The sequence below is a fragment of the Phyllostomus discolor genome, chromosome 7 (genome assembly GCF_004126475.2).
Source record: "Phyllostomus discolor isolate MPI-MPIP mPhyDis1 chromosome 7, mPhyDis1.pri.v3, whole genome shotgun sequence".
NCBI lineage: Eukaryota > Metazoa > Chordata > Mammalia > Chiroptera > Phyllostomidae > Phyllostomus > Phyllostomus discolor.
Genome location: NC_040909.2, coordinates 88,780,263 through 88,805,879, shown reverse-complemented (window position 1 = coordinate 88,805,879; position 25,617 = coordinate 88,780,263). Strand labels below are relative to the sequence as shown.

Genomic DNA, 25,617 nt, shown 5'->3' with positions numbered 1-25,617 from the left:
GGACACTATGATCCAGTGCAGCATGGCACATGGGTCCTGGATGGCTACATGGAGACTAAGAATAGTGCACCCTAGACCCAGAGAGAGCTGCTGCAAGATGGTGACTCTGAAACACACTAGTGCACATTCCAGAGAGGATGGAGATCTGTTTGCATAACTGGCTTAAGCTCCACAAGGGCAGATAAGGAAATGGGGAACTTCTGGGGTTGGTTTTGGCTTGTAATCTTTTGGGGAGCAAGAAAACTGCTGAGTCTCATGGGAGAGAAGGGCTCAGAGCAGGAGTGCTCTTAGCCTCCCCAAATTGGAACCCTGTTAATAAAAACCTGTTTCCTTCAACACAAATCTTTGGGTCATATAATAAAGTGACAAGTGTTGGGAATGAGGAAATTAAGAACTAAATTTCCTCTAATAGACAAGAACCACATTGTAGCTAAAAGGAAATGATAAGGGAGACACAGTGCAGTTAAGCAAACATCCCGTGTCTAGCAGACGCTCTCCCCTGGGTAGGCTAGATAAGCAGTGCTTTGTAGTTTTTAATGAGAAAATAGAAAACCAGCTAGCTAGAGCCAGGAGATTACTAGGTTAATGAACAAACAGCCTGCCTTCCTGCCTTATGCAAAAATGCTTGGTTTGAAATTCCCGCGTGCGTGGTCTCCGTAAGCCAATTGCTAACTGCCACGTCTGCTTCTGTATAATGCTTGCTTGCCCGCCCCTATATAAGAAAGTAGTTGTACGCGCTCGGGGCGGCTCTCGTTTGCAGCTCCTTGTGGGCACTGTGTCGCTGGACACTTTGAGAGTTCGCCCCTGCGCAGGTTAAACTTGGCCAATAAAATAACATCTTTGAACCCCTGAAAGTCTCCGATATTGGTGCTCGCGTGTGCTGGATGCTACAACAAGCAGCTGAACCCCATGTCGCACGATTACAATATGTTGATGAGTGAAGAAAGAAATACACAAGATATTCTTAACTGTAAACAAAAATATATATTTAAAAGTAGTGATTCACCATTTACCACATGCCAAGGTGTACTAGACTTTCAATGCTGGACCTCACAACAACCCCAGAAGGTATATTCTGTCATCACCCCCATTTTATAGATGAGGAAACTGAAGCACAGAAAGGTAAAGTCAATAAGTTTTACAAATAATAGTAAGTAGTAAAGACCTGACTCAAAACCAGGATGTATGTGACTTCTGTGTCCCCCATTACCTCACATAGTTGTCATCTCTAGGTGATGAGATTATGGATGATTACTTGCTGTTTGTTTGGTTTGTTTTTACTATTTTCAAAATTTATTCCATAAGTATAATTTGATTTTATAAACAGAAAATATGTTATTGAAAAACAAAATTTGAGAAGGTATAAAAAATAATTGGTGAAAATATATTTGCTAATCTGGTTATGCTCCACACTGGTCATTTTATTTCCTTTGGCTTCATGTTGACAAAGTAGTTTCTTTGTGTATCCTTTTGCCAAAGCATGAAATCCACACAACCCAGAGTAATCTTTCTCCACCTATGTGGCAGCTTTACTTACAGTTGCCACTGCCTTCAGAGCTATTCTATTAGGATGATGAATCTGGAAATTTCCATGAGTAGGCTGGTAAGTTTGTCATTACCAAGTAATAATGAAAAAAATGTGTTGTCATTTTCTACAGGCTCAATGATGAAGTTTTATTTATTACTGTTGATTTGTATGGGGAATTTGATGTGGTGCTTTATGAAAAATGAATTAAGCAAGATAATTGCATGCAAAACTTCTATTTTGATTTATTTTAAAGTATTTCTCAATTTCCTAATAGGCAGGTGAAAGGCCATACAAGTAAAAATAGACACATTTGATAATAACAATTTCTAACAAATTTCTATACTGTAACAGATTATGACCCAGCACTGTTTCACCCACTGTATCTGATTTGATCTGATCAATACTGATCATGACTCCCCTTTCCCACAGCAAAAAGTGAAAAAGTTGATATGCTACTTTAATTCACATTACCCTCTGATAATTCACAACATATATCTGTTGAAGATTAAATTTGAGCTGTTTGACTAAAAATAAATAGATTTCAACATTAATATCCATAGAAATAAAGAGACCTCACAAGGTCTTATTATATTCAAGCTCCTAATTCTGAATAAACTGAAATAGCATTTGGGCTTTTCATTTGAGTCATAAAACATGAATACAAAATATTCTTTCACAGATTTTCAAATCTCACTCTGGTTTTTCTGCATATAAATTGTTTTTCAGAAAGGAAATAACACCTTTCCTATCAAGATTGAGTTTTCTGGAGCTCTTTACATCTCTAAAATTCTTATAACAAGTCTTCCAATTTTGTCAATACAAATTTATTTTTTAGAGTTAGAAGTTCTAAAATATCCCAGAAAAAAAATTAGCCATCATCTGCCTCCCCATCCACTCTCATCACTAGCCAACATCATATAAACCATAACCCCTTTTTCATGCATCCTTACATTACAGCATCTTGGAAAGTGATCCTACTTCTCACCCTCAAAGTCCAATTCTGCGAGTCTTGACTGTCTCTTCCCTCGAGGATGAGGACTGAAATCGATGAAATTTATTCCTAATTAACTAGTATTTTTGTTCATATAAAATGTCTAGAATAAACATCTAAAATAGAGGTAGATTAGTGATACTAGACCAAATGTCTTTTCTTAGGCTTCCCCAGTGTTTTTTAAAAAAATTGGCCAATATTTCAAAACTAGAAGAATTCAGATAAAAAGCAGAAGCTCTACCAACACTGAGGTACACCCACCTACCTGGCTGAGTTCACCTGCAGAGTGAGGCTTCATTTCTCCATGGCCTCTTTTCAGCACAGGGCCTTCAGGGACCTGAGGTATGTGAGAGTGTGACTACTTGTCTAAATAAAACCCAAAGAGCCAACTCAAAAAGGGGAAAAAGCCTCGTATCTTTTTACACCATAGAGAAATTTAGATGAGAAGTTTCATGCAAAAGAACTTTCTGTAAACATCACCATTTAACATGCTAGGTATATTATTGAGAAAATCCAGTTTCAATTCTGTAAAAACCACATAATAATAGACCCTCAGATGGAAGCTATGGATCTATGTCAATATTTAAATAGCACATACCTTAGCTATTTCCTTATCACTGTCATGTTACTATTATCCACAATAAAATTCCAGCCCTCAAAAACATTAATGTCCTCCAGAGTCAAAAATGCAAAAATTAAGGTCCATTGGCAAGGCATTTGAGCTATAGGGCAACATGGACTCTTAACAGACCTCCTTCCCCCAGGTCCTGGGTAGGGGGTAATTTGTGTGTACCACTACTCAGCATCCCTGAGGCTTGCCAAGCACTTTCATCTTCTGGCCTTTGCTCTTGCTTTTTCTTCAGCTTTAACCATCCAATCTATTTCTCAACCCAGCAGAATCAGCCTTCAAAATGAATGAGCAAGAGTATCAAAAACTCTGTTGACACTTTAAAACCAGTGCCTCTTTAAAAATTAGCCAATGACCCCATCCCTGCACCAGGGTGACAGGCTTCCACAGTACACTGTGGCACCAAAAAGACAAAACTCTCTCGATCCCCACTAGGATGAAGTTCTGGCACCAAAGGATTCAGCATATGCTTATTTGACTGCCTGTAATACCGATGCCAGGCCCCAATGCCATCACAGCTGCAGAACAGATGAATAGAGTCTTATGCAGGCATTTGATACAAATACATCTCTCTGCCACTTGCTTTAACAAGTTATTTCCAATGACTTCAAATAATGACATCTGGTAGTTAGTTTACATCTAAGAAAAGAAAATCCAAGTCTATGGACATGAGTATTAAGAAGTTATTTACAAATAGAAAAAAACTAGGCAAAGAGCTTTAGAAGGTACTCCATACAAGGAGAGTACATACAAACATACCTAGAGCTGAATATCACATACTTAAACAAAAGAAAACACACTTCTTCTCTTACCAAATTACTGAGGTTCATAACTTAGTAATACATGATACAAGAAACACTTATTAAACTCATTGTTACAGTTGCTGATCTGAACTGGGAAAACTTCTTTGGAGGCCAATTTGGCAACATTTATCAAAATGTTAACTATAAATACCCTTTAAGCTTCAGGCCAAGATGGATGCACAGGTAGACATACTGTGCCTCCATGCACAACCAAAAGAAGGATAATAACAATTTAAAAACAAAAAACAACCAGAACTGACAGAAAATTGAATTGTATGGAAGTCCAACACCCAAGGAGTTAAAGAAGACACATTCACCCAGACCAGTAAGAGGGGCAGAGACCAGCACACAGAGAGGACTACTGGCAAGGCAGTGGCTGGAGGACAGGGCAGGCAAGGCAGCGGCTGGCTGGCAAGGCTACAGCAGCTGCTGGTGGAGCAGGTGGTCCCACATTCTCACACAGATAAACTGGGAGGAACAATTGGAGATTGAGACAGATCACGCAACCCATAGCTCCAGCACAGGGAAATAAAGACTCAAACCACTGATTGAAACATTTGTGGGGGTTGAGGCAGCCGCAGGAGAAACTCCAAGCCTCACAGTAGAGTTCTTTGGAGAGACCCACAGGGTCCTAGAATGTACACACACCCACCCACCGGGAATCATTGCCAGAAGGCCCCAATTTGCTTGTGGGAAGCAGGGGAAGTTACTGAAAGCCAGAAGAGAATGGAGCAAGTGCCATTGTTCCCTCTTGAACCCTTTCCTCCCATACAACATCACAACTCAGCGATGTGGGTTACCCCTCCTGGGTGAATACCTAAAGCTCCACCCCTCACTACATAACAGGTGCATCAAGACAAAAAAATGGTCCAAACTGAAAAAAAAACACATCAAAGCTCCAGAAAAAATACAACTAAAAGAGCTCCATAAAAAATACAACTAAGAGATAGCCAACCTATCAGATACACAGTTCAAAACACTGGTAATCAGAATGCTCACAGAATTGGTTGATTTTGGTTGCAAATTATATGAAAAATGAAGGCTACGCTAAGTGAAATAAAGGAAAATGTACAGGGAACCAATAGTGATGGGAAGGAAACTGGGACTCAAATAAACGATGTGGACAAGAAGGAAGAAAAAAACATCCAACCAGAAAAGAATGAAGAAACAAGAATTCAGAAAAATGAGGAGGGGCTTGGGAACCTCCAGGACATCTTTAAACATTCCAACACTTGAATTGTAGGGGTACCACAAGGAGAAGAGGAAGAGCAAGAAATTTAAAACATATTGAAGGAGAACTTCCCCAATCTGGCAAAGGAAATAGATTTCCAGGAAGTCCAGGAAGCTCAGACAGTCCCAAACAAGTTGGATCCAAGGGGGAACACACCAAGGCACATCATAATTACATTACCTAAAACTAAAAATTAGGAGAGAATCTTAGGAGCAACAAAAGAAAAGGAGGCAGTAACCTACAAAGGAGTTCCCATGAGACTGTCAGCTGATTTCTCAAAAGAGACCTTATAGGCAAGAAGGGGCTGGAGAGAAGTATTCCAAGTCATGAAAGGCAAAGCACCTACATCCAAGATTGCTCTATCCACCAAAGCTGCATTTAGAATGAAAGGGGAGATAAAATGCTTTTCAGATAAGGTCAAGTTAAAGGAGTTCATCATCACCAAGCCCTTATTATATGAAATGTTAAAGGATTTATCTAAGAAAAAGAAAATTAAAAATATGAACAGTAAAATGACAGCAAACTCACAATTATTAACAACCACACCTAAAACAAAAACAAAAGCAAAGTAGGCAAACAACTAGAACAGGAACAGAACCACAGAAGTGGAGATCACATGGAAGGTTATCAACAGGGGAATGGGAGGGGGAGAGAGGGGGAAAAGGTACATAGAATAAGTAGCATAGATGGTAGGTAGAAAATAGACAGGGGGAGGGTAAGAATAGTATAGGAAATGTGAAGCCAAAGAACTTTTATGTATGACCCATGGACATGAACTAAAGGGGGGGAAATGTGGGTGGGAGGGGATGTGCAGGGTAGAGGGGAGTGAAGGGGGAAAATGGGACAACTGTAATAGCATAATCAATAAAATATATTAAAAAATACCCTTTAAGCCAGTGACTCCACATTTGGGAATTTTTGCAGATTCCTCATACTCGGGAGGAAAAACATGTCCAAAGATATACATTAAGATGAAAATGAAATCAAAATAGCAACTCTATTTACAATCACATCAAAAAGAATAAAGACTGGAAGATGGCAGAAAAGGAAGTGGGAACTGAACCCACTTGCTCATGCACCCAAATGGGACATCTAGACAATCTTCTGAAGAACGGATGAACAGCCGGAGGGATCCCAGCTTATGTGAAGTTTGGAAACCCAAAGACTGCAGAGGATGTTGAAAACACAGACTGTAAGGAGATTGCACGGGACAGTAGGTCCTTGACACTGTGCACTCAGCCGACGGGAGGTCACATGGTCTGGTGCCAGGGAAGGTGGTGCAGCAGGAACTTTGGAGGAGAGCTGGATCAGCAATTGTAACATCACAGCCCCCTCCTCTCTGAGAGCAGGGAAGTCAGTCCAGCACCAGGAGGGATCTTTATGCTTGAAGTCAATGGGGGGATAAAGACACAGTGGGAGACACACAGAGGCAGTGCTTCTCAGCTGGGATTGTGGTTGCCAGCTGGGACAGTACCAGAGAAACTGGGGAGCCAGGTGAGACCTAGAGATGGGAGCAGCGTTGGGCCATGGTGGACCCTGACCCAGATAGTCTCAGGACTGGTCAGAGCTGGGCTGTGTGAAAAGCCAGGTGCTTGCAAAGAATGGCTGGTGCAAACAAGGGGAATTTGCTAAAAAAAAAAAAAAAAAAAAAAGGCTCTCAACCCTTGTTTAAGGAACTGTCAAACTCCTCAGCTAGGCCAGTGAAGAGGGAGGAGGAGGGGTGCAATTTATTACAAATCAAGGCACTTCATGGACTGATCAAAGTGGGCCAGCAGGGGCTCAGAGGGGTAGCAATCCCCTGAGAGATTTTAATTTAATAGGGGGACAAAACTGCCCTGAAGGGACTTTGCATGTGCACAACACCCAGACTAGCAAAAGAGAGGAGGGGTGAGAGTTGCTCCCACTCAGTGCACCTCAGGGACTAATCAAAATGTGGCACAAGGAGGTGAATTAAAGGTGCTGGCCTGGTACATATGGACAGTGGGGGCTGTGTAGTAATCTGGGGGTTTGGGCTGGAGGATGGATACCTGTGAATATTGGAACACAGACCAAGCCCCCAGTGCAGAGCTACAGGAAAGGAAAAAAAAAAATGGAGCCCAGACCTCTCTGACTGCAGCATCCAGGAAGACAAGTAGAACCCAATTGGTGGGTTTAAAGTCAGCAGGAGGCTGTTTTTCCTTTTCCTCTTTTATTTTTCAAGTGTAAGTCAATGAGACCTCCAGCTGTAAAAGGATCAAAGACAGATCCAGAGAGACATCAGAAGGCTAACACCAACAGCTGAAAAAAATTCACTTCATTATCCTAAAGAACTTGTGTTTTATTTTATGTTTTTATTTTTACTTTTTTGTTATTCTTTTTTCATTACTTTATTTTGTTATCTCCCTCCATTCTGTGTAGTTTTCTTTGTTTTGTTTGTTTGGTTTTATTGGTTGACTGGTTTTCTTTGTTCTACCTTTTATATTGCATTTTAATTTCTCTTCCTTCACTTGTATTCTTATAACAACCTACTCTTGGTCTTTTACTTTTTATTGTTTTTATTCAGATCATATATATCTTTTCACATTATTGTTGTTCCCATTACCACACAGCACCTTTCCCTGGTCTTGGTCCATTTTACTATCTTCTTGAGCTTTATTACTATTGTGGTTAACTTCATTCCTTGTACACTAAGCCAAGTTTCTATCCCTTACTCTTAGTACATCTCACCATCTAACCAAGCATAAGCACTCTGCTTTCCAGAGTTAGCTCACATTCTTTTCCCCCTTTACCAAAAGACTTAGCTCTTTTTCACCTTTAAAAAAGTGGCTAGTTGGATGAAATATCAGTTATTGCTGTCTTCTCCAAAGCACTTCCTATCTGTTCTCTACATGTTGGTACTTTAAATCCCATAGGATATTCTACTGCTGTCATAATCCACTCCATCTTCACCTTGCCCCAGACCACATACAAGTTAAGGTGGGAGTTGTCAATACCGGTAAACCCACTGGAGGAGAGAACTGATCAACAAAAGAGCCACCGATGGGTAAAACACAAATACAATAAAAAGACCCCCCTCAAACAGAAAAAAGGGCAACCCTATAACATACAGACAAGGAGCTCAAAGAGACAGCACTACTGAGTCCCACAGAACCCCTACCACAGAATTTAACCCTATGAAGACAGAGAGCAAAGTGGATTATTGAGAATTGCAGAAACAAACAAAAGAGTCACCTAAAATGGGGAGACAAAGAAAGAACCTTCAATCAAAGAATGGAAAACTCCCCACTAAAAGAGGTAAATGAAATGGAGGCAATCAAACTATCAGATAGAGAATTCAAAAGGATGGTTATAAAGATGCTCAAGAAACTCACAGAACATTGAAAAGAACTGAGTGAGAACTACAATAGTATGAAAAAGGGAACAACTATAAACAAGAACCAGAAAGAAATGAAGAATACAATTTCTGAAATAAAAAGCACAGTAGAAGGAATTACACATAGGCTGGATTAAGCACAGGACTGAATTAGTGAGCTGGGAGACAAAGTGGAAATACCCAGGCAGAGCAGCTGCATGAAAAAAAGACTCAAAAAATAGAAGACGAATTAAGGGAACTGCAAGAAAACATGAAATGCAACAACATTTGAATCATAGGATTACCAGAAGGGGAAGAAAAGAAGCAAGGGATAGAAACCCTGTTTGAAAAAATACTGACAGAAAACTTTCTGAACTCAGAGAGAGGAAAACCCATGCAAGTTCAGGAAGTGCAGAGGGTCCCAATCAAGATGAACCCAAAGAGGCCTACTGCAAGACACATCACAATTAAAATATCAAGTTTTAAAGAAAAAGAGAGAATCTTAAAAGCAGCAAGGGAGAAACAAGAAGTAACATACAAAGGGGCTCCAGTAAGGCTAGCAGCTGATTTTGCAACAGAAACACTGTAAGCCAGGAGAAAATGACAAGAAATATACCAATAATGAAAAGCAAATGCCTGCAACCCAGCAAGGCTCTGAATTCAAATGGAGGGCAAAATAATGAGTTTCCCAGACAAAAGAAGGCTGAAAGAATACACCTCCACCAAACTAGCACTACCAGATATGCTAAAGGGAGTACTATAAGAAGACAAAGGGAGACTTCCGGCAAGATGGAGGAATAGGTGGATGCACCGTACCTAGAACAGAACCACAATAATTTACAACAATGATTTGCAGTCATAATATCAGAACTGTCAGAGGATTTATCTAAATGGAAGTCAGCCAGCCAAGAAGTTGAAGTAGATCCATACATCCAGACTGGTAGGGGACGACTAGCCGAGCGGGCGCGGGGCTGGCGTGGGTCGCAGGCAAGCGTAGGTTGGGGGAAATTTGGCGCAAAATCGGCGCGACAGCAATCCGGGGTGCGGGAGCGCAGCGGTGCAGCGGTGATCCCTGAGTACGCAAGCAGTGGCTGGGGGAATCAGTGGGGCAGCAATTGTGGACCAGGGCAGAGCTCACGGCCCAGAAGCCCAGGGAAGTGTCTGGCTCCAGGAGTACAGAACGGTCGCCATTGATCCCTCCTGTCCCCACTCCCGCCCCTGCCCCCACATATAACGTCACAATCTAGCGACTGGGGCGCCCAGCCCCAGTGAACACCTAAGGCTCCGCCCCCTACCATAACAAGAGAGACCAGACCAGAGAAAAAATAAATAAATAAATAAAATAATAGGAGAGAAAGGGAAAGACAGAAGACATGTTTCCAGCAGGACAGATCGGTCCCCCAGGACTCATCCTTTTGAGTGACCAAGAAATAGCCAATCTATCAGATGCACAGTTCAAAACACTGGTGATCAGGAAGCTCACGGAACTGGTTGATTTTGGATGCAAATTACATGAAAAAATGCAGATTACCATAAAAGGGATGCAGGAAGATATACGGAGGAGAGCCAATACTGAAAGGAAGGAATCTGAGTCTCAAAACAACACAGTGGACCAGAAGGAAGATAGAATCAACCAAGCAGGAAAGCATGATGAAATAAGAATTCAAAAATCGAAGAAAAGCTTAAGACCATCGAGGACACCTTTAAACGTTCCAACATCCGAATTATAGGGGTACCAGAAGGGGAAGACCAACAAGTGGAAAAGTTATTTGAACAAATAATAAAGGAGAACTTCCCCAAACTGGCAAAGGGAACAGTCTTCCAAGAAATCCAAGGAGCGCAGAGAGCCCCAAAGAAGTTGGACCCAAAAAGAAAACACCAAGGCACATCATAATTACTTTAGCCAAGGTAAAAACGAAGGAGAGGCCCTGCCTGGCGTAGCTCAGTGGATTGAGCACGGGCTGGGAACTAAAGTGTCCCAGGTTCGATTCCCAGCCAGGGTACATTCCTGGGTTGCAGGCCATAACCCCCAGCAACCGCACATTGATGTTTCTCTCTCTCTCTCTCTCTCTTCTCTCTCTCTTCTCTCCTCTCTCTCTTCCTCTTCCCTCCCTAAAAATGGATGAATAAAATCTTAAAAAAAAAAACAAAAAAAAAAAAAACGAAGGAGAGAATCCTAGAAGCAGCAAGAGATAAGGGAACAGTCACCTACAAAGGAGTTCCCATCAGACTGTCAGCTGATTTTTCAAAAGAGACCTTACAGGCAAGAAGGGGCTGGAAAGCAATATTCCAAGTCATGTAAGACAAGGACCTACATGCCAGATTCCTCTATCCAACAAAGCTCTCATTTAGAATGGAAGAGAAGATAAAGTGCTTTTCAGATAAGGTCAAATTAAAGGAGTTCATCATCACCAAGCCCTTACTTTATGAAATGCTAAAGGGACTTATCTAAGAAAAGAAGATAAAGAAAAGACATGTATAGTAAAAGGACAGCAAACTCACAATTATTAACAACCACACCTAAAGCATAACCAAAATAAACTGAGCAAACAACTAGAATAGGAACAGAACCACAGAAATGGAGGGCACATGGGGGGCTAGCAGTAGGGTGGGAGGAGGAGAGGGGGAAAAGGTATAGAGAATAAGTAGCATAGAATGTAGGTTGAAAATAGATAGGGGGAGGGCAAGAATAGTATGGGAAAAGTAGAAGCTAAAGAACTCATAAGTATGACACATGGACATGGACTAAAGGGGGGGAACGTGGGTGGGAGAGGGGGTACAGGGTGGAGGGGAGAGAAGGGGGGAAATGGGACAACTGTAATAGCATAATCAATAAAATATATTAAAAAGAAGAAGACAAAGAAAAAGAGTGAGAGGCAGAGGAACACAGGTGCAAAAGGGTAAAAATGAGTAAGTACCTATCAATAATAACCCTATGTAAATGGATTAAGTAATCCAGTCAAAAGACATAGGTTAGCTGAATGGATAAGAAAATGTGACCTGCACACGTGCTACCTACAAGAGACTCACCTCAGAACAAGATACCCACGCAGACTGTCAGTGAAGGGTTGGAAAAAAATATTAGAAGCAAACATACAAAAGCCAGAGTAGCAATACTCATATCAGACAAAATAGACTTCAAAACAAAAGCCATAAGAAGAGACCCAAAAGGACACTTGAATACTCAAGGGAAGAATGAATCAAGAAGACATAAACATAAACATATACACAGCTAATATAGGAACACCCAAATATGTAAGGAAAACCTTGGAGGACTTCAAGAAAGATATAGACAGCAACACACTTATCCTAGGGGATTTTAACACCCCACTGTAAACAATGGATAGATCTTCCAAACCAATTATCAACAAGGATATTGTGGCACTGGATGATGTATTAGATCAAATGGACTTAACAGACATATATCAAACCTTTCTACCCAAAGAAGCAAAATACACATACTTTCAAATGCACATGGAACATTTTCAAAGACAGATCACACTACAGGACACAAAACAAGCCCCAACAAATTCAAGAAAACTGAAATCATATCAAGCACTTTCTCAGCCCACAAGGGCATGAAACTAGAAACTAGACCACATGGACTTAAATGATAAATGTAGAACCTTTCATCCCAAAGAAGTAAAATAAACATTTTTCCCATATGCACATGAACATTTTCAAACACAGACCACATAACAGGACACAAAACAAATCTCAACAAATTCAAGAAAACTGAAATTATATCAAGCATTTTCTCTCACCACAAAGGACTGAAACTAGACACTAGAAACTTTATCAACCTCAAGGAAAAAACACAAAAACACTCAAACTCATGGAGATTGAACAGAATGCTATTGAAAATGAATGGGTCAAGAATGGCCATGGAGGAAATCAAAAAGTTTCTGGAAACAAATGAAAATGAACACACAACAGTCCAAAATCTATGGGACACAGCAAAGGCTGTCCTGAGAGGGCAGCTAATAGCAATACAGGTCTACCTGAAAAAGATAAAAACATTTCAAATAAACAACCTAACCCTACATCTTCAAGAACTGGAGGAACAAACAAAGCCCAGAGCAAGTAGAAGGAAGGAAATAACAAAGATCACAATAGAATTAAACAACATAGAGAATAAATGAACAGTTCTAACTATCAACAAATCCAGGAGCTAGTTCTTTGAAAAGATAAACAAAATTCACAAGCCTTTAAGCACACTCATCAAAAAAAAAAAAAAGAGGGAGAGAGGACCCACATAAACAAAATCAGAAATGAAAGAGGAGAGATTACAACTGATACCACAGAAATACAAAGGATTGTAAGAAAGTATGAACAACAATATGCTCAAAATTTGAAAACCAGAGTGAAATGGATAAATTTCTAGAAAAATATAGTCTCCCAAGACTGAATGAAGAAGCACAAAGTCTGAACAGAGTGATAACAGCTAGTGAAATTGAAGCAGTAATCAAAAAATTCCCAGCACACAAAAGTCCTGGACTTGATGGTTTCATAGGAGAATTTTATAAAACATTTAAGGAAGAGCTAACCCCTATCCTTCTCAGACTATTTCAAAAAATTCAAGAACTGCAAAACTCTCAAACTCTTTTTATAAAGCCAGCATCATCCTAATCCCAAAACCAGATAAAGGTACAACAAAGAAAGATAAGTATAGTCCAGTAGTGGTGATGAACACAGACACTGAAATCCTCAACAAAATATTAGCAAATCATATCCAGCAATACATTAAAAAGATCATACACCATGACCAAGTGGGATTCATTCTAAGGGTACAAGGATGGTACAATATTTGCAAATCAATAAACGTAATATATCACATAAACAAAAGGGAAGACAAAAATTACATGATCATATCAGTAGATACAAATAATGCATTTGAAAATGTACAACATCTGTTTATGATAAAAACACTCAACAAAGTAGAAGTAGAGGGAACATATCTGAACGTAATAAAGGACATATACAAGAGACCTACAGGCAATATCATACTGAATGGGCAAAAACTAAAAGCTTTCCCACTAAGATCAGGAAAAGGACAAGGATGTGCACTGTCACCACTTCCATTAATCAGTGTTGTAAGTCCTAGCCACAGCAATATGACAAGAAAAAGAAATAAAAGGAATCCAAATTGGAAAGGAGGAAGTAAAACTGTCACTGTTAGCAGACAATATGATAGTGTACATAGAAAACCCTACAAATTCCACCAAAAAACTACTCCACCTAATAAGTAAATTTGGCAAAACAGCAGGATTCAAAGTCAATATTCAGAAATCAAAGGTATTTTTATACACCAACAATGAAAGAAATGAAACTCGATCACCATCTTACACCATACACGAAAAAACTCAAGGTGGATAAAAGGCTTAAATATAAGCTATGACACCATAAACGTCCTAGAGGAGAACGTAGGCAGGAAAATCTCAGATATTCCATGCAGAATATTTCACCAATATGTCCCCTATAGAGAGAGGACATAAAGAAAAGAATAAACAAATGGAACCTCATCAAATTAAAAGCTTCTACACGGCTAAAGAAAACAGCATTAAAATGAAAATAGAACAAACCGCCCTGGCTGGCATAGCTCAGTGGAATTTGAGCACGGGCTGGGAACCAAAGTGTCCCAGGTTCGATTCCCAGCCAGGGTACATGCCTTGTTGCAGGCCATAACCCCCAGCAACCACACATTGATGGTTTCTCTCTCTCTCTCTATCTCCCTCCCTTCCCTCTCTAAAAATAAATAAATAAAAATCTTAAAAAAAAAAAGACTCCCTAACATTAAAAAAAAAGAAAATAGAACAAACCTTATGGGAAAACATATTTGCCAATGATCCCTCAGACAAAAATGTCCAAAATATATAAAAAACTCACATGTCTCCACTCTAAGAAGACAAGCAACCCAATTAAAAAATAGGCAAAGGGCTTGAACAGATACTTCTCCAAGGAGGACATTCAGAAATCTCAGAGACATATGAAAGGATGCTCAGCATCACTAGCCATCAGAAATGCAAATTAAAACCACAATGAGATACGACTTTACACCAGTCAGAATGGTCACCATTAACAAATCAACAAACAAGTGGTGGCAAGGCTGTGGAGAAAAGGGAAACCTAGTACACTGTTAGTGGGAATGCAGGCTGGTGTAGCCACTGTGGAAAACAGTATGGAAATTCCTCAGAAAAATAAAAATGAAAATTCCTTTTGACACAGCAATGCCACTACTGGGATTATACCCTAAGAATCCTGAAACACCAATTCAAAAGAACCTATGCACCCCAATGTTCATAGCAGCACAATTTACAATAGCTAAGTTCTGGAAGCAACCTAAGTGCCCATCAGTAAATGAGTGGATCAAAAAACTTTGATACATTTACACAATCGAATGGTATGCAAACAGAAAGAAAGAAGGAGCTCTTACCCTTTGCGACAGCATGGATGGAAATGGAGTACATTATGCTAAGTAAAATAAGCCAGGCATTGAAAGACAAATGCCATATGATTTCACCTATAAGTGGAATGTAATCCACAAAACAAACAAGCAAGCAAATATAACCAAATCATTGAAATAAAAACCAAACTGACAGTAACCAGAGAGTAGTGGGGAGAGAGATAATGGGGGAAGTAGGGGAAGGTCCATCAAGGATCATGTATAAAGGATACATTGACAAAGCCAAAGGGGTTAGGTCTGAGGGTAGGAGGTGGTGATGGGTGGGGTGCAGGGCCATGGTAGGGTGAAAGTGGAGACAACTGTACTTGAACAACAATTGAAGAAAAAGAATAAAATACTAATAAATTTAATATAAACAGTACAAGATTATAAAGACACATGTGGTCATGGATTGGAAAACTTAATTTTGTTAATGTGGGAAAACTCTCCAATTAATCTAGATTCCATTTTTATCAAAATCCCAGTGGGCTTTTTCAAAAGTTAACATGCCTATCCTAAAATTCATTTTTATTATTATTTTTAAGTACTCAGAAATGGAAGGAACTCAAAATAGCCCCCCAAAAGTATTGCTTGTAACAAAAAGCTAGGAAACTGCATTTCCTTAGGTGATAAAACCAATCAATCAGTGCACATCCATATAACAAAATACTGTGCATGTATTAAAAGCTAGAGCTCACATGCTTAATGTAAACATTGCTGCATCTATATTGCTTATTCATTCATTCAACAAATATTTGTAGAGGAAATTGTGTTAAGGAAAATACTCCCTTTGTTTGGTCTTTTCACAGGAGGGTATCTTCATGCATATGTTGATATATACACAGAAGTTGTTGAAAGGACCACAAGAAACTATTATTCATAGTGATAATCTCTCAGGAGAGGGACTTTTAAGAGCATTGTCACTGCCTATGCTTTTGTACTATTGAATGTTCGATATGTTTGTAAATTTTTCATGTAAAAGTTAACACAATCCAGTCACATATGCAAGCATACAACATAGAAAGGATATGCCCTGGCTGGTGTGGCTCAGTGGATTGAGCACCGGCCTGTAAAACAAAGGGTTGCTGGTTTGATTCCCAGTCAGGGCACATGCCTGGGTTGCAGGGCAGGTCCCCACTGGGGTCCCACAAGAGGCATACATATATTGATGTTTGTCTCCCTCTTTTTCTCCCTCTCTTCCCCTATGTCTAGAAATAAATAAATAAAATCTTTTTTAAAAAGAGAAGATATAAAGGAAAACAAAATTACAGCAAGAAGAAAATTAGCATAGAATCAATGTCATTACTCTCTATTCCACAAGAAGGTGTGAGCTGTTTATGAAAACAATGGAATATTACCATGTCCATTTTTTAAAAATTTTTATGTATTTTTTAGAGAGGGGAAGGTAGGGAGAAAGAGAGGGAAACACCAATGTGTGGTTGCCTCTCATACTCCCCATACTGGGGACCTAGCACACAACCCAGGTATGTGCCCTAGAGTGGGAATGGAACCAGCAACCCTTTAATTCTGCCAGCACTTGGCCACTGAGTCACACCAGCCAGGCCCTTATCCATTCTTTAAGAGTTTCTAACTACCTGTTGGTTTAGATCAAAATAAATATTTTCCAGATCAAATTTACCCTGAGTCAAATGCCCATAACAACTGCTTTGCAATCTGTGCCTTAGCTGTAGTATACAAATGTCAGCTTGGTAAAGACTATACAATGGACAATCTTATTTTTCAAAGGATGACTCTGAAAAATGCACATCTTGGTATTCCCAAAGCAACTCATATAGTCTGTGCATACAGTAAGCCTCCAATAACTACCTCCAGATTAATGTTGTCCAGTTGCTAGAAGCCATCGTCTGTGCCATGCATGCATTCTTTTCAGTGCCCAGACTACTGCCAGGGCAGCACAATAGACATGATGCACAACTGGAGGCATCTGGAAATAAAAGGGGTAGCTAGAGAAGACACTATCAATGCTCCATTGCAGAAAAAGGACAGTCCCCAGTCCCACAAAATGAGGAGCTGTCCCATTCACTAATGACAAGTTTGTAAAAATTATAAAAATTAAAGAGTTCAAACTCCTCACCCAAATTCTGAATAAATGTTTTGTAGCTAATCACACAATTTAACATGTCACTTCTTAAATAGGATGTGTAACAAAGTAAACATGAGGGGTCTTAACTGTATAACACAAATGTATTTGCACACAAAATCAAGCTGCTTCACAGATATGTGGACTTTTCTTCTGGGTATTAAAACCCCGGGGCACCCACCACCCACAACAATAGGGTCTCTCTGTCACCAAACCCCCATCCTCAAAATGTTTCTTAAGCAAAGTAATTTCAAAATTTTCCGGTTAAAATTAATTTTTAAATGTGTCATTTTCTCCCTCTCAACCTCTACTATCTATCTAATGGTGTCAGAAGATCTGTGACCTTATTACCATAATCCTAATGATTTGTGCTCTAAAAGGTTCTGGAGACTTTTCTACCCCAGGGCTGCTGTGGGATTGAAATGAGAAAGGCCTGTGAGAAGGAATCAGAAACCCAGAAACCATTAGTTTTTCCAACAACGACCTATAACCTAAATCTTCACAGGAAAAGGAAACATTATCAGCAAAACCACAGCCTTGAGCAAATCTGACTTTTTAAAAGAAACCTTTGTTACTTGGGAGACTCACCAAATCCTTGTGTTTACCTTATTTGGAAATTGTCCATGGTTTCAAGAAAAGAACACCAGGGCACCCATCCTATCAAACTGTCAAAAGTATTCTCACAGTTCGCAGGTTATTTTTGTACCTGGCTACCGAAACTGTGCTTCTTGACTATCGGGATTTCTTTTAATTTAGTTGTGCGAGGGGCTATTGTGCACACTCTCTTCCTGGCTGGATGCTGAGGTGGTGTGTGGGGGTTGGGCATATGTGGACGCCACCCAGAACCACCTCCAAATGGAGTTTCTGGACAGCGGATTTCTATTCTTCTTTCTTTCTCTTTTTATGTGAATTTATTTGTATTAATGTGTAATTGCACAGATATTACATGAAGAGTTTCCCTCATAAAAAGGACCACACAGAAGGCCAGTGCAACCGGCCCTGTTCCTAGCCTGTCACAAGGCCGCGTGCACCTGGTCCTCTTTGAGTGGGTCAGCACAGGACGAGGAGCTTGACGACCCTGAGAACCGCAGGCGCGACATACCCCGCGCAAGGGATTCCTGTTGCCCAGCGCCCCAGAAGCCGCCCCCAGGCCGGCAGAAGCAAGGTGCTCGGTGGGACCTAAGCTGTCTCCCCAGCCTCCTTACCCGCTGAGGACCAAGACCCGGAGCCAAGAAAAATCTTCCCAACGGCGCCATGGAGGAAGCAGGACGCCACAAAGAAACTACCCTCAGCTACCCAGCTTGCCTTGCACTCGGCAGCGGCTGGAAGCGTGACTGATACCAGGGGGCGGAGTTGGGGCGCCACAGTGACTAGGGCGGAGTATGACTGGGGCGGCCCCTGGGGACACGGGTAGTGGGCGGAGGCTGAGCGAGACTAGGAGCCTGCTGGGGCGGGCATTGGGATCTCTAGTGGACCTGGTCTGCCTGATACCTGCACCCACTACTCTGAGCTGGACGCTTCAGGGCTAGGCTCTCAGAGGCTCCTGCTCGCTCGCTCTCTCCTCTCCCTCTCTCTCTCTCTCTCTCTCTCCTCCCTCCCTCTTCCTCTCTCCTCCTCTCCTCCTCTCTCTCCTCCCCTCCTCTCTCTCCTCTCTCTCTCTCCAGTCTCTCTCGTCTCTCTCTCTCTCTCTCAGTGTGGTGTCCTAGTAGTGTATGGGAGAGCAAGACCAATGAAATGGCATTGGTCTTGTCAAAATAGCATAAAATATATAAACAAAATGGAGTCACTCCATGTCAACCATGGCTGCCAGTCACTCATGTCAACCAAGATGGCTGCCAGTCAGTCATGACACTTTTATTCAAACGGAAACTACCTAAGTTCATGTTAGACACATCTGGCAAGAAGACACGCCCAAGATATCGCGATGCACACGTATCCAAAATATCTTTGTATACAAGCAGAACCACCCATAAATAGGTTCCTGGGGAAATTCCCCACTTGCCATGAGGAATGCCAGGCCCTTATCAAAAACTCAGAAGGATGGAGTACATCACTTTCGAGGGTATAACTTCAAGCCACTACTGAGACAGCTGAGCTCCATACACCAGAGTGCTGCTCCACGCCAAGCTGATCTCCCTTGGCATCAGCTTCCAGGGTCTCTGGGCCTGCTGGCTCTGCAAGACAACCGACAGCTCCCTTGTCCACCATTGCTGTCTCCCGGACCTGCTGGCTGTGACTATGGGACCTGGGTTCATTTTTTCCCATTAACTGCTGTTGTGTGTGTGCCCCCATTTACGTCTCTTAGATTGTTAGTATGTAAGTAGGCTATTAATTTGAGTGACCCTGCATTCACCAAAAGCTAAGAGAATAGCACAGTTACCTTGTGTAGCTCTTGTCTATTTCTTGGTGCTAGGTTGCTTAGCAGGCAGTTAGCAAAGCAGTTTGCCTGGCTGACTTTCTTGTACAGTACAAGAAAGGACTGTATCATGAACATATGGTGACAGGGTGCTGTGTTGATGTCTCCTACAGACTTTGTTTTAGCTTGGGTGCAAGACTTTAAAAATCCCTCTTGCCATTTGTTTTCTGCCACAGGTTGGGTTCACAAGTCTACAAGTGTATTGAAGGCCTTGTGAGAATGTATATCCTCCAGAAAAGCAGCAAACAAACCTCTGCTAATTGTTCTGGGCCCATCATATCAGTGAAATTTAGGAATTTTGCTGTCCAGGACATGCTTTTTTTGTGTGTTCTGTTTAAGAAAAATTAACCTTATTTCTTGATTATGTTTTCTTTTAAAATGTTTATTTTATGTTCATATTTAGATCTATGATCCATATGGAGTTTTATGTTGTTGTTTGTATGTGTATGAGCTACAGGGTCAGTCTTCACTCCTTCTACAGTGTTTACCAATATCCCCAGGATCCTTACTGGAAAAACAACCTTTCCATCGTTGCTCAGTCTGTATCATTACTTTGAAAATTAAATTACTTATATGTGTGGGTCTCTTTTGGGTCTTTCTATTTTGATCATTTGCCTCATTTTCTATCCTTGTGCCAATAGAACACAGACTTAAAACTGTAACTTTACAGTACATTGTCATTATCTGGTAATGGTAAGTACTTCAGCTTTGTTCTTCAAAATTGCTTTGATTATTCTCAGCCTATGCATCTCCATATATATTTTAGAATCTATCAATTTCCACTTAAAAAATCTGAGACATGAAATTACATTGCATCACATTTGGGAGAAATGACATTTTAATAATCCATGAATGTGGTATTTTTATTTAGGGACTTAATTTTGTCAATAACATATAACAGTAATATTTTATATCACATCTTTTAATAGATTTATTACTGAGTATTAATGCCTTTGGTGCTATTATCTATTTTATATACACAATTTTCTATTTATTTTTCTGGAAATAAAGGATACAATTAATAGACTTTGTATCCAGTAACCTTATTAAATTCAATTAATTCAAATAGTTTCCAGTAGATTCTTGTAGATTTTCAGTATATGCAAACATATATTTTGTGAATAAGATTAGTGTGTTTCTTCCTTTTAATCCATATGCCTTTTCTTTTTATCCTTTACTGCATTGGTAGAGCATCTAATGCCGTGTTGAAAATAAGTAGCAACAGCAAATATGTCCTTGTTTCACTCCTAGTGCTAGGGCAAATGTTCAATAATTCACCTTAAGTATAATATAAGGTACAGTCCTTTCATAAATGCCCCTTTATTCGATTAAGGATGTTCCCTCTATCTTTACTTTGGCTGCAAGTTACTTATTTCCTTCACGAATGGATATTGAATTTTATCAAATGCTTTTTTTGCAACTATTTATACAATCATAGATCTCTCTCTCGTTCTCTCCGTTATCCTTGTGATAACATCCACCCATTCATTTCTGGAAGAAACTCCACTTACTCATGCTTTAATGTGTCACCAGACTCAATTTGCTAATTTCATATTTAGAATTTTTGCATCTATGTCATAACAGACTGGTAAACCAGTCTTTATAAGTAACATTTTTTTGCTTCTCATTACAGTACAGAATGCTTTTGAAAACCCGAGCTTCTGTCCTGCCTGGTGTTCCTCAGTGGACTGAGCGCCAGGTGTGAACCAAAAAGGTCCCCTGTTTGATACCTACCCAAGGTATATGCCTGGGTTTCAGGCCAGATCTCCAGCTGAGGGCATGTGAAAGGCATCCAATCAACAGCTCTGGCACCCATGTTTCTCTCCTCTCTTCTCCCCCCCCCCCCTCAAATAAATAAATAAAATCTTTAAAAAAAGAAAACCAGAACTTCTACGATAGGAATTTGTTCTAGGGTATTTATTTCGTTGTGTGCAGGATGTGAAATGGATTTGTGCAGGAAGAGGTGGCGAGGATTAGGGGCTCTTGGAGACGGAGCAGAGCCTGCACCAATTAGATCCAAGTGAAAATGGAAAGAATTCAGCTACTGATTAAAGTATAGCATTATGAAACAGAGGAGGTCGATTTGAACTTAAAGAAGCAAATAATGAGTTGACAGGTTGAAATCCTTATCTTCACCCTAATCATCATCATCACCATCATTAGGATCCATAAAAAGAAATGCAAGGTAAAGAATTGCTAACATATGGAATTACTTAAGTGGTTAGTGTTAGTGTACTAAGAAGTACTGTTTCTTTACGTTGTTTTGGATTTAATTTTTAAAGCTATTTCCATTCTCAATCAGAAAAAAAAAAGCAGATAATCTCATATTGGCGAACACCTCAAAATGGGATCCATACTCCCAAACCCTTAAATACAGCACACTTCCATAGAGATTGCGTTATTCCCTCCTAGGTACTAGGTGACGAAACGGCGTTTTAGCGTCCCCCATTTACGTTTTCCTACGCAGGCGCGGTCCGGGGAGCGCGCACGTGACGGAGCGCGCACGTGACGGAGCCCGCGAGTTTGCTGGCGCAGCGGCAGGGCACCTCTGTACTCTGAAGTTGCCGTGACGCACGTCGCCCAGACTTTGAGACAGGATCAATGTGGAAGCTGGTGCCCGACGCGGGCCCAGCCCGAGTTGAGGAGGGAGGAGGTGATCGAGGGTCGATTTCCCAAGAATACACCGTGGGAAAGGTCTGAGGAACAGTTCCGGCTGGGTCCCCCACTGTCTTGCCCTCTTCCGTTACCACCGGAGGCGGAGCGTCAGGGCAGTGGGGAGCTTCTTGCATTCGGGGCGGGGTGTCGGGAAGGTCGGCTGTGGAGGCGGTGTGGTGCTCAGAGTCCGCAGCGCGGTTCCTAGAGGTGGTCCGGCCGCTCGGGTTACGGCAGCCCCTGCAGATTGGCGGCCCGCCGATCAGTGTCTGGTGTAGGCTCTGGGGGTCCAGCCGTGAGCAGACAGCTGGCACTTACTGTGAGAAGCTGAGGTAACCCGACATCTGTTGTTCTGGACACCTGGGAGGTGGGTGTGTCCTGCGCGTCCAAGTTACCTAGACGGAATGCTGCCTGCGTGCTCTCAGGGTTCCCCGTTGCCCACACCGTGTTTCATCATCATCTGCCACTTCCGTTCCCGTGTTACTCACGTTTCTCATAGCCGTTGTTTCACTTTGTATTTTCCCGAGGGACTGTCAGGTCCGTCCATCCAGTTCTAAAGGAAGCACATTGACCTTAAACTGCACAAGGCAAAATCTTATTTGCACGGGTTGCTACAGGAGGATTGTTAACACTTTAAATTTAGATGTGAATCAGAGGTCTTTCAGGCTCTACAGTGTGATTTTCCATTTAATCAGTCTTCTGTGACCTTCAGTAAAACTGTACCGGAAAAAACACCTGTCATTTATAGTGCATTGTTAACATTCAAATAGCAAAATAAAAATATTGCATTGAAGTACTTGTTCATGTACATGCGTGTACGTGTGTACACATATGCATTTATCAGTTTTCTTACTTTAATTCCCGAACCTTACCGACTTCTGACGGGTGTGGAGTACGTGGTTGGAAGGAAAAACTGTGGACATTCTCATGAAAAGGATCAGTCCATCAGTCGCAGTCATGCCACCATAACGCAGGCTTTTCTGCAACAGCCTGGTGTGTTACTGGTTGTAATTCACTGACTCACAGTCAGGGGTCGGATCACAACAAAGATTGCCATGCTGTGTGTGGGAGAATCTGCAGGACCTTTCACTTCATAAGGCTGTTAGTTTTGGGGTTTTTTTTAAAGATTTTATGTATTTATTTTTAGAGAGGGAAGGGAGGGAGGGAGAGAGAGTGAGGGAGAGGGAGAGAGAGAGAGGAGAAACATCAGTGTGCGGTTGCTGGGGGTTATGGCCTGCAACCCAGGAATGTACCCTGGCTGGGAATTGAACCTGGGACACTTTGGTTCCCAGCCCGTGCTCAATCCACTGAGCTACGCCAGCCAGGGAGTTTTTTTTTAATGTTAAAAAATTAAATATATTTTTGCAGCAGTACAAGTAGTATTTGCCTACTTTGATATTTGAAGTTTCTGTTTCAGTATTTTACAGTTTATCTTAATGATTCAGAAACTCTGAGGAAGAAGAATATATTTAAATTTATTTACTTAAGCATTCATTGAGTCCTTACAGTGTGCCAAGCCTGGGGAAGCAGTGAACAGGTGCTCAGGTTTCCTGCTTTAAAGGGCTTGTGCAGCTCTGTGAACACACGTGTTTCCTCAAACAAGGTGGGATTGCACGGTAGGAACTAATTTGTTTTATTTGCAAAAATAACTGATGCTGTGCTGTGCCCCACAGCTTCTTTGAATGGCATTGAGTTTGTTTGGGTTGGTTGGTTTTAATTACAACTTCAGTTGATAAAAGTACTAAAAATACCTACAAACAGCTGTGCTGGTGATAATGCTGGTGATAATGAGAAAAAACTATTTTTAGCAAGTACGACATATTAGCAGATGCTGGATCTATTCAGTAATACGTAGGTTTTTTGTGTCTATTCTTAATGGGTATAGAAAAACGTTGAATATTACTGACTGGTAAAACACTTTAAATTATTTGTTGTTGTTGTTTTTTCCCCAGAGTGAAACACATCAAATCGCTATATTGACAATAAAAGATAATTCTAAGTATGGTACTTTTGTTAATGAGGAAAAAATGCAGAATGGACTTTCCCAAACATTGCAGACAGGGGATAGAGTTACTTTTGGAGTATTTGAAAGTAAATTCAGGTAAGAATTTTAAAAATTGATGTTAAAAGTGGAGCACTTTATTTTGCATCCATCAAATTCTAAATGACATGGAAACCTAATTTAGTTCCAACTTAGCACAGTGGTGTACTTTATACCACATGGGTCAATGGGTCTTATCAGTCATAAGAAGTGAGCAAAGGGAGGAAGAGTTGAGTGAGCCCTGGGAACCTTGATTTTACATAGGTGAAAGTATAATGTTAACTGTGATTGTTGTTTTTTCTTAATTGCAACTCCAGATAGAGGGAACGATGATTTTTATTAGTTAGAAAGTTTAGTTACACATAAAATAGAATAACAAATGTGATGTGACCCTCAAATTTAAAGTTAAGTTGCCGTCTCTGTATCCATAACAACTTCATGTAACTCATTTTCATTCACAGAGTGGAGTATGAGCCTTTGGTTGCATGTTCTTCTTGTTTAGATGTTTCTGGGAAAACTGCTTTAAATCAAGCCATATTACAGCTTGGAGGATTTACTGTAAACAATTGGACAGAAGAATGCACTCACCTTGTCATGGTAGCAGTTAAAGTTACCATTAAAGTAGGTTACATGCCTTGTTATTATGTTAAAATGAGTTCTGTGAGTTTAAGCTTACCCACTATACACAGTTGTTTTTAAAGTAATTTAATTTAAACCCATCAGAACTATTGTAAATTTATAAATGCCATCCCCATGCCTTTGTATACCATTTAGGCCAGAATATCTTTTTGGTAATGTGTTTTATTATGTGATACAAGAGAAGCACATAAAATTATATTTCAGATTTTGATTTAGCATTTTTAAAAATGATTTATGTTATTTGTTCACCAGGATTAACAGTGTATAGCTTGTGTTTTCAACCTAAGAGCAAAGTGATTAGAGAGCAACTGCCCGTCTTCAGAATTAGTATCTCCTGTCTCATCAAGTTGTCTTCCTCAAGTCTCTGTCATCTCATGCTCTTTTATTTGGTTTAAGACCTTAATCACAAATATTTCTTAGAAGTTCATGTAGTTTACTATTACCCTTACGTACTCTTAACAATGTATAGATGTTAGGTGTGTGCCTTTAGAAGATGTTGATTATTCATTAAAACAGCAATATATTTTGGCATGTTTTCAGAGTCTCGTGTCTTCATCAGGTTTACCTTATTTTGCTGTGTATAATGAGTACTGTTTTGCCTAAAATTTTTAGGGAAACATAAGGATGCACATTATATATGGGTATAATGATTATACAATCCTGTGTATAATGTGCACAAAAACGTGGGTGCACATTATATACAGCAAAATAGGGTAATTTTATCCAAAGCTAATTGAAGAAATGGGGAGGTGGTCCATCTTTTTTTAATAGGATCATAGATACGTAGGATTGTTTTAGGTTAATATCTATAGTG

At 40.4% G+C, this 25,617-nt stretch overlaps 2 protein-coding genes across 4 annotated transcripts in view; one reads left to right on the top strand and one right to left on the bottom strand.

The window, feature by feature from the left end:
• DECR1 (2,4-dienoyl-CoA reductase 1) overlaps window positions 1-18,390 on the bottom strand; it is a 35,287-nt gene extending 16,897 nt beyond the window's left edge. Inside the window, exon 1 of one of the 3 annotated variants that reach the window (XM_036031106.1) lies at window positions 18,261-18,390. In XM_036031106.1, coding sequence (XP_035886999.1) covers window positions 18,261-18,311 — 51 coding nt within the window. In that variant the 5' untranslated portion in view covers window positions 18,312-18,390. Of the gene's footprint in view, window positions 1-16,781; window positions 16,900-18,260 lie in introns of those variants that run through there. The other 2 variants (XM_036031105.1, XM_036031107.1) reach the window with 2 other exon arrangements.
• A 5,685-nt stretch (window positions 18,391-24,075) lies between these two features.
• Window positions 24,076-25,617, top strand: part of NBN (nibrin) — a 51,484-nt gene continuing 49,942 nt past the window's right edge. The window contains 2 exon segments of the mRNA XM_036031109.1: window positions 24,076-24,224; window positions 24,626-24,785. Of these exon segments, the coding sequence (XP_035887002.1) occupies window positions 24,151-24,224; window positions 24,626-24,785 (234 nt within the window). The 5' untranslated portion in view covers window positions 24,076-24,150.